The following is a 13,518-nucleotide window of genomic DNA, read 5'->3' as shown; positions in this document are numbered from 1 at the left end:
GTCCTTGCAATCTGTAGATCACTCTTGAGTGTCCTGCTTTTCTAACCAAGTCTTGTTGACGGTCGTATGTATAACCCCGAGATGTTTTGTTCTTGCTTTTACTGCGAGGTGGGGCGGTCTGGTGTTCGGCTTGAGTTGTCGCTTTACCTGGGCCCAGTTGTGGTCGACCTGCCGCATTGTGCGATGATGGTACAACGCCTTATCATCGCCCTATGCTTCCGGTAGCTTTTGGCTGGTCCACTAAGGCCGTATTCTTCGGTGGCTAGGACTTCGGTCCATCTATCATTGAGCAGATCTTGGTCAGCTTGAAGCTGTTGCTGCTTCTTTTTTAGGCTCCTTGCAGTGGCTATTAGTTGGTGCTTAAAGCGCTCCTGCTCACGAGGTTCCTCAGGCATGATGAAATCCTCAGTGCCGAGGCCCACCTCATCCTCAGAGAGCGGAAGGTAATTGTCGTCCTCCGAATCTTCGTGTGTGTGGCCTGTTTAGCAGGGCTAACCTGCCCATCTTCCCATTCATCTTGTTCATTAGTTGTATCAACGGGGTCTTCGTTGTCATCGGCATCATTGTCCATGCCGTCGATATTCTTGGAGTCGTAATAAAGTGTATCGGTCGAATCCTCGAATGTGGCTATGAAGTGGGTGGTGGGTGGGGAGCACAATTCTCCACCGTCAACCCCTGGTCCGAGCCGGATATAGTTTGGCTGTGAGTCCTCCGCCGAGGACAGGTTTTTTAAGGTATTTAACACATCACCCAAAGGCGAGTGCTGGAAGATGTCTGCGGCGCTGAATTCAAAGATCGATAAACGATCAAGCTCGGCGTCCGCTAGCTCACATGGTTTGGAACTTACGACCGGAGACGAGTCCGGAGTTCTGATGACAAAGACGTCGTGAGAGGTTAAGTCTATGTGCGGCTTCGACACCGAGGAATCTGCGGCCTCCGTGATGGGGTTGATTCTCCCGTCCTTGGATGGCGTCGCTTGCTCCGGATCTAGGGCCGGAGCGTTTACAGGAGCGATCTCCTGGATGCGGCCTGATGACAGATTTAGGTCTTAATCATCAGGGTGACCGGGAGCGGCTACCGCGGTCTCGAATCCGATGAAGATCAAGTCTCCACGGATGTCCATGGCGTAGTTCAAGCTCCCGAATCTGACCTGATGGTCAGGGGCGTAGCTTCGATCTGCTCTAGATGGCCAAACGAGTTGGCCCGCAGTGCGGAGCCGCCGAACACGATCTGTCCGGGGAGGAAAGTTTCTCCACAGACAGCGTTATTATTGACCATTGAAGGGGCCATCGAACCTTTCAGCGACAGCACAGAGGAACTCTCGATGAAAGCACCAATGTCGGTGTCAAAACCGGCAGATCTCGGGTAGGGGTCCTGAACTGTGCGTCTAAGGTTGATCGTAACAGGAGACATGGGACACGATGTTTACCCAGGTTCGGGCCCTCTCTATGGAGGTAATACCCTACTTCCTGCTTGATTGATCTTGATGAATATGAGTATTACAAGAGTTGATTTACCACGAGATCGCAATGGCTAAACCCTACAAGTCTAGCCTGTATGACTACGGTATTTAGTATATCCTTTCTGGACTACACCCTCTGGTTTACATAGACACCGGGGGGATCTAGGGTTACACAAAGTCGGTTACATAAGACGGAATCTTCATAGTTGTTCTCCAAGATTGCCTTCCACACCAAGGAGAGTCCCATCCGGACACGGGTACAGTCTTCGGTTTTCATATCTTCACAGCCCATCAGTCCGGCCCATAGATAACAGGTCGGACGCCCGAGGACCCCTTAGTCTAGGACTCCCTCAGTTTTCACCAAGGTATTTTCTGCAAGCACTGAAATTATCGGTAACAGATAGTTTTGTGATAAGATAAATCGTAACGGGTAACAAGTAACAAAAGTAAACATGGTGCAGCAAGGTGGACCAATCCTTTTTGTAGCAAAGGACAATCCTGAACGAACTCTTATATAAATCAAAGCGCTCCCGAGGACACATGGGAATTGTTGTCAACTTAGTTTTCATCATGCTCATATGATTCGCGTTCGTTACTTTGATAAGTTGATATGTGGGTGGACCGGTGCTTGGGTGCTGCCCTTCCTTGGACAAGCCTCCTACTTATGATTAACCCCTCTCGCAAGCATCCGCAACTATGAAAGAAGAATTAAGGTAAACCTAACCATAGCATGAAACATATGGATCCAAATCAGCCCCTTACGAAGCAATGCATAAAGTAGGGTTTAAGCTTCTGTCACTCTAGCAACCCATCATCTACTTATTACTTCCCAATGCCTTCCCCTAAGCCCAAATAATGGTGAAGTGTCACGTAGTCGACGTTCACATAACACCACTAGAGGAGAGACACCATACATCTCATCAAAATATCGAATGAATACCAAATTCACATGATTACTTATAACAAGACTTCTCCCATGTCCTCAGAAACAAACGTAACTACTCATAAAACATATTCATGATCAAGACCAGAGGAGTATTAATTATCATTAAGGATCTGAAAATATAATCTTCCACCTGATAAACCAACTAGCATCAACTACAAGGAGTAATCAACACTACTAGCAACCCACAGGTACCAATCTGAGGTTTTGGGATCAAGATCGAATACAAGAGATGAACTAGAGTTTGAGAGGAGATGGTGCTGATGAAGATGTTGATGGAGATTGACCCCCTCGCGATGAGGGGATCGTTGGTGATGACGATGGCTTCGGTTTCCCCCTCATAGAACATCTCCGCCGGAGCCCTAGATTGGTTCTGCTCAGGTTCCGCCTCGAGACGGCGGCGCTTCGTCCCGAAAGCTTCCTTATGATTTTTTTTCAGGTCAAAACACACCATGTAGCAGAAGATGGGTGTCAGAGGCCTGCCAGGGGCCCCCACAAGGACGGGGGGCGCGCCCTCCACCCTTGTGGCTGGCTGGTGGCCCCCTCTGGTATTTTCTTCGCCCAATATTTTTTATATATTCCAAAAACATGCTCTGTGAAGTTTCAGGACTTTTGGAGTTGTGCAGAATAGGTCTCTAATATTTGCTCCTTTTCCAGTCCAGAATTCCAGCTGTCGGCATTCTCCCTCTTCATGTAAACCTTATAAAATAAGAGTGAAAAGGCATAATGATTGTGATATAATTTTTAATAACAGCTCATAATGCAATAAATATTGATATAAAAGCATGATGCAAAATGGACGTATCACTTGGTATGTCTACCACCAACACACCCCTACAAGTTTCTCTCCCCGTGATGCCCTCATCCGCATTTACAACCCCATGAGTGAGCGAGCAACTACCACTAAGTATTGTCCATCGTCTACCCATCACCTCCATGGATGGAGGTACCATGACCATGTTTGGAATCGTTGCATGTAAAACAAAAAAATTCTATGCACACACAATGATCTATCCATGGAGATGCATAGCAACGAGGGGGAGAGTATGTCTACGTACCCTCGTAGACCGTAAGCGGAAGCATTTCACAATGCGGTTGATGTAGTCGAACTTCTTCGTGCTTCAACCGATCAAGTACCGAATGCACGGCACCTCAATGTTCTGCACACGTTCAGCTTGGTGACGTCCCTCGCCTTCTTGATCCAGCAAGACGTCGAGGTAGTAGATGGGTTCTGTCAGCACGACGGCGTGGTGACGGCGTTGGTGAAGTGATCTCGCAAGTCTTCGCATAAGCACTACGAAAATATGACCGGGGTTGTAAACGGTGGAGGGGGCGCCGCACACGGCTAACAATTGATCTGGTGTGTGCTAGGCGCCCCCCTCCGACATATATATAGGTGGGAGGGAGGGAGGAGCAGCCATAGGAGGTGCCCAAGTAAGGAGGAATCCTACTTGGAGTCCCTCCCAAGGCGCGCCCGCCTGCCATATATAACCGAGCGGGAAGGAAAGAGGGGGGAGAGGGAGGGAAGTGGGAATCCTAATCCATACTTTCCTTTCCCTTCCCTCTCTCCTTCTCCTCCTAGGCCGGCCCATATGGGGGGCGCACCAGCACCTTTGTGGCTGGTGTGTTTCCCCTCTTGGCCCATAAGGCCCATATCTTTTGCCGGGGGTGCCCGGAACACCTTCCGGTGACCCGATAAGTACCCGTACCCCACGAAACACTTTCGGTGTCCGAATACCATCGTCCTATATATCAATCTTTACCTCTTGACCATTTCAAGACTCCTTTTCATGTCCGTGATCTCATCTGGGACCCCGAACAACATTCACTCACCAAATCACATAACTCATATAATATTATATCGTCATTGAACGTTAAGCGTGCGGACCCTATGGGTTCAAGAACTATGTAGACATGACCAAGACACCTCTCCGGTCAGTAACCAATAGAGGAACCTGGATGCCCGTATTGGCTCCTACATATTCTTCAAAGATCTTTATCGGTCGAACCATTATGACAACATACGTAATTCCATTGTCCATCGGTATGTTACTTGCCCGAGATTCGATCATCGGTATCTTCATACCTAGTTCAATCTCGTTACCGTCAAGTCTCTTTACTCGTTTCATAATACATCACCTCGTGACTAACTCCTTAGTCATTTTCTTGCAAGCTTATGATGTGTGTATTACCAAGAGGGCCCAGAGATACCTATCCGATACTCGGAGTGACAAATCCTAATCTCGATCTATGCCAACTCAACAAACACCTTTTGAGATACCTGTAGAGCATCTTTATGATCACCCACATACATTGTGACGTTTGATAGCACACAACGTATTCCTCCGGTATCCGGTAGTTGCATAATCTCATAGTCGAAGGAATATGTATTTGACATGAAGAAAGCAATAGCAATAAAACTGAACGATCATTATGCTAAGCTAACGGATGGGTCTTGTCCATCACATCATTCTCCTAATGATGTGATCCCATTATCAAATGGCAACTCATGTCCATGGTTAGGAAATCTTAACCATCTTTGATCAACGAGCTAGTCTAGTAGAGGCTTACTAGGGACACGGTATTTGTTTATGTATTCACACATGTATTCAAGTTTCCAATCAATACAATTCTAGCATAAATAATAAACATTTATCATGAATAAGGAAATATAAAGTAACAACTTTATTATTGCCTCTAGGGCATATTTCCTTCAGACCAACCCCATGCCCTTCCGGTTCCACCCCTCGCAGATTCCCTAATATCCTCAGGTCGCTTGTGCTAAACAACCACAAAAATCGAGAGTACCATCTACATAATTTACTAAAAGAATGTTATATCTATATAAAAACATTCTAGTGAATGACAGTTTTCCAAATTACATTTAAGAGCCCCTTTGATTCGCATGATTTAAAAGACATAAGAATAAGAAAAATGTAGGATTACAATTCCATGTCCATTTGAATCCTACAGAAATTTGGTTGGTTTGATTGCATCACAGGATAAACATAGGGTTCTTTCCAAGAGGTTTGAATGGATGCTAAAATGCTTGTAAATGTACAAATCAAATGGCCAATATATAAAAAAAATCCTAGGATTGTGAAAATCCTTTAAATCAAAGAAAGCCTAACAGCATCTCCAATAGAAGATGTAAATGCAAAAATAAATAACTTTTACATCATCAAGGCCTAAAAACACTGCTCCAACAGATGATGTAGATGCAAAAAAAATAAGTCACCTCCTCCAAGTGATGTAAAATACAACACTTGAAGATGCAAATTTGCATCTCCACCTCCCACGTGATATAAAACTCCAGTCGCATGCCAACCACCACCGCTTCATTTCAATTCCCCTGTCCATCCTTCCCCGACTCCGTCGGCTATTCCCACCACCCACCGCGCCGCTGTAGCCGCCAATTTGAGTCCGTCCCGCCGCACTTCCGCCGGTCCCCGCTCGCCCACCGCACCCTGCTGTTGCCGCCCCGCTGCCTGATCCGGTCGCTCCACCGCCCCCGCTGTCAGTTTCATCGTTGTCCGCCTCCAAATCGGTTGAATTGACCGCTTCTTCCCACCGTCGTCGCTCCCCAGCCACGCCGCTTTTTCACTACTAAAGTCGACCTTCTCGCGCCGCATGACCCTCGCCCCGCCGCGACCAATCTGCCGCTTGATTCACAACTGCGCCATCGGCCATTCGAGCTCCCATGGCTGCATTTGACCTCCCGGCTCTCATCGCTCAGCCGCCGGCGCATCTATTGACACATCTTTGTCCGCAGGCGCTCCTCCCGGCTCTCGGCGCTCGGTCGCCGACGCTCATGCCAACTTGTTTTACATCTTTTTTTCGAGAGCACGCCAATGACGTACCATATTTTTATAGAAGGCAGAAAGTATAATTACAACATACCAGGCCAAGATGCGGACATCCCGACGGGCAAGAAACCCACACCAACACCAGCTAAATAAAACTAAGTCACTCTCTCACAAACGGATCTAATCCTCCAACACCAAAGCCAGCAAGGCTTCAATCCTTAACCTCTGAAAGCACCTGATCTACCAGTCGTGGTGGAGGTCTATGCTCGTGGACTCTCTTGAACACCCTGGCATTCCGCTGCTTTCATAAAGACCAAGCAGTAGCAACCACGAATGAGTCGAAACCGCACTTGGTTCTACCTGTGAAGTTTCTTCTCTTGTCGAGCCACCAATCTATGAATGTGTCTGTCTATGTGGGTGGCTGGATGTGAATCTGCAGAGTCTTGTTTTACATCTTTATAAATATATCATCTGTTGGAGTAGGAGCTTTATGTCACCAAATATACATCATCCGTTGGAGTTGGCACATTTTAGAAATGTAGAAAACGCTTTTTAATGATGTAAATCAATAAATTATACCACACCCATTTTTATGTCTCTTTCGGAGTGCCACTTGTTACCTGATCCAAAGCCAACGCGTTCTTAGGACATATACAATGGTGACATATGGATACGGATGCCCCATAACAAAAAATAATTTGAGATATCTATGTTGATTTTTTTCTCCCCAATGCAAGCTACTACTAGTGGGCCTCATCAAAAAATAGAAAATGACTCTCACTACACGTGCATCCTTACTCTTCATCTCAACTTTTCCTACTTTACGCACTGGACCGATCCTACATTGCATGTGAGGCATTACTCTGGGGCTATGCATTGGCCATGCCGTTAAATAAAGAGAGAAAAAAGCCAACGCTAACAAAAAAAAGTGACACTAGACCAATTTTAAAAAGTGAAAAAAAAACCGCAGCCCAAAGCCAACGCTGATCAGTTATAAATCTGAGAAGGACGACGCCAAACTAACCAACCAACCAACCACTTCCTTCCGAGACCAACCACCGCCACCACCACGCAAGAACCGAAGAACTCGGGAGCGCCGACGATCGAGATGATGGCGGCCGACCTCCACCGCAGCTTCTTCCTCGCGCCGTCGCCGCACCACCTCGCCGAGCTCCGCATCGATCCCCAGCACTCGGCGGTCACCTTTTCCGCGCCAGGCGGCGTCGCCGGGCCCGGGGGACGCAAGCGCCGCTGCCTCCTCCCGCCCGTTTCGCCGCGCAAGAAGTTGCTGGTCGAGCTCCACCCCTTCGACTCCTCGCCCTCCCCCTCACAGCCGCCTTCGCCGCGCCTCTCCCCGAGCACCGCGCCGCCTTTGCTGTCGCGCACGGGGTCCCCCGCCGGTGACTTCTCATTCCCGTCGGTGCGTCCGTGTATCGGTGGTAGCGGCGGCGGCAATGGGGGCAACATCTTCGCGTTCTTGGAGGACACGCCCAGCACGCCGTCTCCGACGGGCTCCGGTGTCAGCGCCCTATCGTTCTTGGCTCCACCGGGGCAGCCGACAACGCCCACGGGCGGCACCTTGAGCGGCGGGCTCACGTTCATGGATTCGCCACAGAAGCCGACGGCGGGCCCCACTGCCAACGGTGGATTCATGTTCTCGGCTTCGCCGGAGCAGCCGCTCACGCCAGCGAGCTCTCCTGCCGGCGGCGGCCTCGCGTCCTTGTCTACCGAGCCGTCCCTGTCGCCCAGGGAATACCACGGCGGGTGCGCCGTGGCGTCCTTCCCTTCCCCGAAGCACGCGCGCACGGGCTCCACCGATAGCGGTGGCTTGGCTTTCTTCCCTTCGCCGGGGCCCCCCATCGGGCACGCAAGTTCTCCGACATCCCCGTCGTTTGTCTTCTCGGCATCGAAGATTTTGGCGCCGCTCGTGCGCAAGTCTGGCGGCGGCAGGAAGAAGAGGCCGCGGCGACAACAAGGCATCGTGAGCACGCTCCGCGGGAGCCAGCAGGCCATTGAGCCGCCGCAGAAGGTTGTCAAGACGTACGCCTCGGTCACCGCCGGCGAGACCTCCCGCTCCTCCATCCAGTCCGGGTCATCGGCCAGGCCGTGCTGCACGTTCTTCACCTCGCCGGCGAAGGCCACTCCCGCGAATGGCGAGACATCCCGCTCCTCTGGCGAGCAGGTACGATGATTCTCCAGTCATATTCTTCTGCATCTTGCAATTCTTGATTGCTTTGTCCGTTGCCTCTGAATCTGATGTGCCGATTGGATCGCCGCAGGAGGCCAGGAAGGCCTGCAGTGAGGCGTCCAGCTCGACTTCGCCAAGCGGGTCGGGCTCCACGTTCGTCCCAGCGCCGGCGAAGCATTCGTCAGCTGGGAAGGCGAGCAAGCAGGTAATGCCTTACGCATTCTGTTGTTGATATTTCCATTCCATTTCCTGATGAGTGTTCGAGTCACCACTTCAGAATGCTGTTACCGAAAGCTTATCCTCAAATATTATCCTGCTTGAACATTTTTGTCGGCGTATTGAAATTGATTATTTCTTAGATTCTTGATCCACCGAGTAGATACTTCTAGAGACAAACTGACTCTTGTCTGAAACTTATGATCTCCCCAGTGTACTTACAGTTCTGGTAGAATGTGCACTTCACATTTATATTAGTAGAAGCACTGCTCATATTAGTATACTCTCCAATTCACCAGGCTTGAACATTTTGTTCACTGTATCCTGATAATTTCTTAGCTTTGTGATCGATCATCATATAGTCTAGAAGCCAAACATATTGTCATCTGAAGCTTATTATCTCATCGGTATAATTATCATGCTTGAACATCATATAATTGCTTTGCTTTGTGATCGATCATCATACCGTACTCTCCAGTTCTCCAGGCTTGAACATTTTGGTCACTGTAACCTGATCATTTCTTAGCTTCTTCATAATTGATTGGATACTTTTGGAGACAGACATACTGCTATCTGAAGCTTATGGTCTCATGTGCACAGTTCAACATTTTGATTAGTATACTCTGCATCCTTGACATACTTGAACCTGATCATTTCTTTGCTTAGTGACCGATCGAGCAGGTACACTTAGCGCTAAACATACCGCTATCTGAATCTTATTATCTCCGCAAATAAGTTTTAATCCTGTGCCTCATATTTCTTGATTCAAATATCACTTTAGTTAGATGTCTGCAGAACATTGCATGTGTTTCCTTATACAGTTTCCTTAGTTTCTTTGGGTTTCCTACTTTCATTTTGGTAAACCTGTTTCCTGATGACATCCTTACCTGCACTGCACAGCATCGGGAGGTGGAAGTATCCAGCGTTGCCACACCAGCCGCGCCAGCAGCAGCCTGCACCGGCGCCGAAGTGGTGGTGCGCGTGACCTGCGCTTGTGGTGTCCACAAGGAGTTCTGCTTTGACCACCGCCACTGAATAATCCTGAGACTCTGTTTTTGCTTTATCGACGGATCGGATTGCTCCCTACTGGCAGAGTCTTTTGCGCTTTCCACCCGACTAACAATTTGCCGTGCCCCTGACCTGATTTTTGGCCAGTTGTAACTGCGTTGTTTTGCTTAAGAAAGCGCTACGGGTAGAGTGGAATTCGTCATAGGATTGAACTTGTCAGTCGTATGCAATTTTTAGTCATCGAACTCAGGAAACGCTGAATGTGGGCAGATTAAGTTTCTGTGCCCAGTCAGCTACGGTTGGACCATGCTTTCGATGGAGACGTATTAAAATTGTTCTGACGCAGTGTGGTTTGACCATGTTTGGCCGTCCAGTTCGACGGAGGACGGCATCGGTGACAGTGAGATTTCTCGGAGGCTTTTCTGCAAAATTTATAGTCCCAAATACGTGTCCTTAGGGCATGGCCAACGCCCCATGCTGGACAGCTGCCCCGCAGGTCCACGTCGGAGGCGAGCTGCCGTGGAGGAGAGAGGAGAAAAAGACGTTAGCTTGCAGAGCTCAGGTGCAGCTTGCAGAGGAGGTAGCAGCTTGAGGGAGAGAGAGTGTGGTCCATGGACAAATGTGGGCCAAAATCACTATTCTGACCTTGTCAGAAATCTTCAGCACAAAATGACCTCTTCTAGAAACTATTTCATGATTTGACCTTTTTTGAAACGCCAAACCTCGTGGCGTTACTGTCCAAAACAGAAACGCCGTACTATTCAGCGTTGCTAGCCGGCCACGTGACAAGTCGAAACGCCGAAGTAGGCCGCGTTGGTAGAAACGCCATACCTGGTGGCGTTGCCGTTGGACGTGAAAACGCCAAAGTCTTGGGCGTTGCACTCCTGGTCCATTGCTACAACTCGCATCCAGCATGCATGCATGTTACCTCGCCGGCAATGCATGAAACAGTTTGACTCTTCTTCGATTGATGCATGCATGTTATACGTAGTGGTCAGCTGCCAGCCACACCAATCGTAGTGGTGACCATACTTTTGAGTTTTGATTTTGATGCATATATAAACATGTGCTAGAGAACAAATGATGTCGCTCTCTGCTGATTTCACAGAGAAAACGACGTCTACCTGCATGCAACATGCATGTGATCGATCCTTTCGTGCGTGCCCGTTTTGGTCGCCGCAGATAGAAAACATGCCGATCTAAATGAACGCGCGTCCGTTTTTCATCTGTCTATTGACCTATTCCCAATTTAATTTTAGGCCTTATTTGCGTCGGCAAGGACACGAAGCGAACGCGCGCGGCGCGCGCCTACTCTTTCCCCTGGCCCGCTAGTTGATGGCAAAGCGAACAACCTCCAATTCTCCAAAACCTCCCGCCCGCTTGTGCTCCCGGCCGCGAGCCATGGACGACGACCTCGATGCCGCCGGCGGCCTCGCCTCCCTCGCCTCGACCGACCTCACCCCCGCCCCTCCGGCAAAGGCAAGCCCCACGCCCCCCACAAGACTGCGGTGCCGTCCAAGAAGAAGAAGCAGTTGACGCCGGCCTTGGAGTCGGTCAAGAGGAAGGGCCGCAGGCACGCGGTGGACGCAAGGGAGGAAGCAGCGATCATCAACAGGGAGGAGAAGTTCAAGGCGCAATATGCCGCCCTCATGACGCGTGTGGGAAAGAAAGCCGTGGAGGAGGTTGGGGAGGGCGAGAAGCCACGACCGAGGAGGAGGCCAACTACAAGAAGGAGGACAAGCGAGATGCGGCGTCGATCGCCGGCCGCTGACAAGTGCGCCTGCATGAACTGTGTGGTGGTTTTTTTTTTGAAGGCTGGCATTGTATGCCGGCCGCTAACATGGTGCTGGCATGAACTTTGGGCGACGGCATGGGCGCTGGCAATGATTTATTGCCGCGGGCCTTTCAAATTTCTGCGCGGACATGAAATGGGTTGAGAGCGTTGGACGCACCACCGATTAAAAAAAATAAGGTGGACGCCAAGCGAACGGCCGATTCAAACAGATAAAAAATAAATAAAATTATCGTCCGCGTTGGAGTTGCTCTAACTAATGTATAGCATGCATGCATCAACCGAAAGAAGAGTCAAACTATTTCATGCATTGCCGGCGAGGTAACATACATGCATGCTGGATGCTAGTTGTAGCAATGGATCAGGAGTGCAACGCCTAAAACTTTGGCGTTTGCACGTCCAGCAGCAACGCCAGCAGGTATGGCGTTTCTACCAACGCAGCCTACTTCGGCGTTTTTTCTTGCCACGTGGCCGATTGCAACGCTGAATAGTATGGCGTTTCTACTTTGGACAGTAACGCCATGAGGTTTGGCGTTTCAAAAAGGGTCAGAACGTGAAATAGTTTCTGGGAGAGGTTATTTTGTGCTGAAGATTTCTGACAAGATTAGAATAGTGATTTTGGCCACAAATGTGGTAGTGCATGCGGTGCTCTTGGGAGAGAGGGAGAGTGTGTGGAAGAAGAAAAGGTAAAGTCCATGTGCTATGGCGAGAAAAAGATGGGAAGTGAGAAAAGGCTAGCTCACGTCACAAGGCTATCGGTTAGATTGAATGAAAACTGAATGGTAGTCTCATTTTTGTTGTGATGATGTGGAGGTCTTGGGGCAGCACTAGATGATGCCACCATTGTTCATGTCCTTACTAGTTCAACACCCGTCGGCTTCTCTGGCCCGCCAGAGTTGTCGGTTCCGGCTATGGGCAAGGTTGCGTGGCGGCTGCTCCGCTTGAGAAGAAGGCAAGGGGGGAAACACATGCGTGGGCGTTTTGGCACCCAGGAGCATGCTCCTGGTTTATAAAATGTGCTCTAGACGTATTTTGAAATGTCACCAAATTCCAAAAATATGTTCTGTGCGTACATCTTGAGATTCTACATACTCACAAAATCGTTTCGTGAAAAACCAATAATTTTTGTGTCACGTGTAAAAAAACAAAATTCAGTGTTAAAAAGGGCTTTTCACGAGACATTTCTTTATCTTTTTTACACAAGCCACATAAAATGCCAGTTTTCCACAAAACTTGGCGTGCGCACATAGAATATTGAGATGTACACATTATTATTATTTTGTTTTGATTTTTTTTGACATTTTGAAATGTTTTTGGATGGTAGGAGCATATGCTCCCATGTGTCATCATTCCATTTTTCATTAGATTATACATGACTTAGGGATTTATTGTCACATGCTCATATAGATAGTTTCATATAGTTTGACATAGTTACTCATTCTCATTGTTTATATGCTAAACTAGATCATTGTAATCACCTGGTATACTGCTAGAAGTTTTCGTATAAAGTATTCATCGTGATCATAGACTGAATTGTGATTACATTTAGACTGAATTGTGATTACATCGTACTCTACCCTCGAAAACTGTTGCGATCCTCTATACTTGTGGGTTATCAAGACTATTTTCTGGCGCCGTTACCGGGGAGCATAGCTCTATTCTTTGAGTCACTTGGGATTTATATCTGCTTATCACTACGAAGAACTTGAAAGATCCAAGAACCAAGATTTATCCCTCAACTACGAGGGGAGGTAAGGAACTGCCATCTAGCTCTGTACTTAATTCACCTTCTGTTTTGAGTAATCTTGCGACACCTAAACCTGCTTCTGCTATTCATTCTGATATGTCACATGTTATTGATGATGCCACTTCTGCTATGCATGATACGTATGATGAAACTACTTCTATGCTTGATACTACTATGCCACTTGGTGAATTTCTTGATGAACAACTTGTTAGGGCTAGAGAGAATGAAATTATGGAAACTGATAATATTGATGAAAGTGATGATGAAGATTCTCCCTCTAGATATGAATTGCCTGTTGTTCCTGAGGGTTATGTTATGGATGAAGAAATTGCTAGAGACTTTCTTGCATGCAATGA

At 48.3% G+C, this 13,518-nt stretch overlaps 1 protein-coding gene across 1 annotated transcript; it reads left to right on the top strand.

Annotated features, from left to right (window-relative positions):
- Positions 1-7,226: 7,226 nt before the first annotated feature.
- Positions 7,227-9,968, top strand: LOC125524890 (nascent polypeptide-associated complex subunit alpha, muscle-specific form-like). Its single transcript, XM_048689923.1, has 3 exons — positions 7,227-8,393; positions 8,491-8,604; positions 9,516-9,968. The coding sequence occupies exons 1-3, from the start codon at positions 7,320-7,322 to the stop codon at positions 9,648-9,650; spliced, it is 1,323 nt and encodes a 440-aa protein (XP_048545880.1). The 5' UTR covers positions 7,227-7,319; the 3' UTR covers positions 9,651-9,968.
- The last annotated feature ends 3,550 nt before the right edge of the window (positions 9,969-13,518 follow it).

Source organism: Triticum urartu, chromosome 7 (genome assembly GCF_003073215.2).
Source record: "Triticum urartu cultivar G1812 chromosome 7, Tu2.1, whole genome shotgun sequence".
Classification (NCBI taxonomy): domain Eukaryota; kingdom Viridiplantae; phylum Streptophyta; class Magnoliopsida; order Poales; family Poaceae; genus Triticum; species Triticum urartu.
The sequence above is the reverse complement of the archived record's forward strand: the minus strand, read 5'-3'. Positions and strand labels throughout refer to the sequence as shown.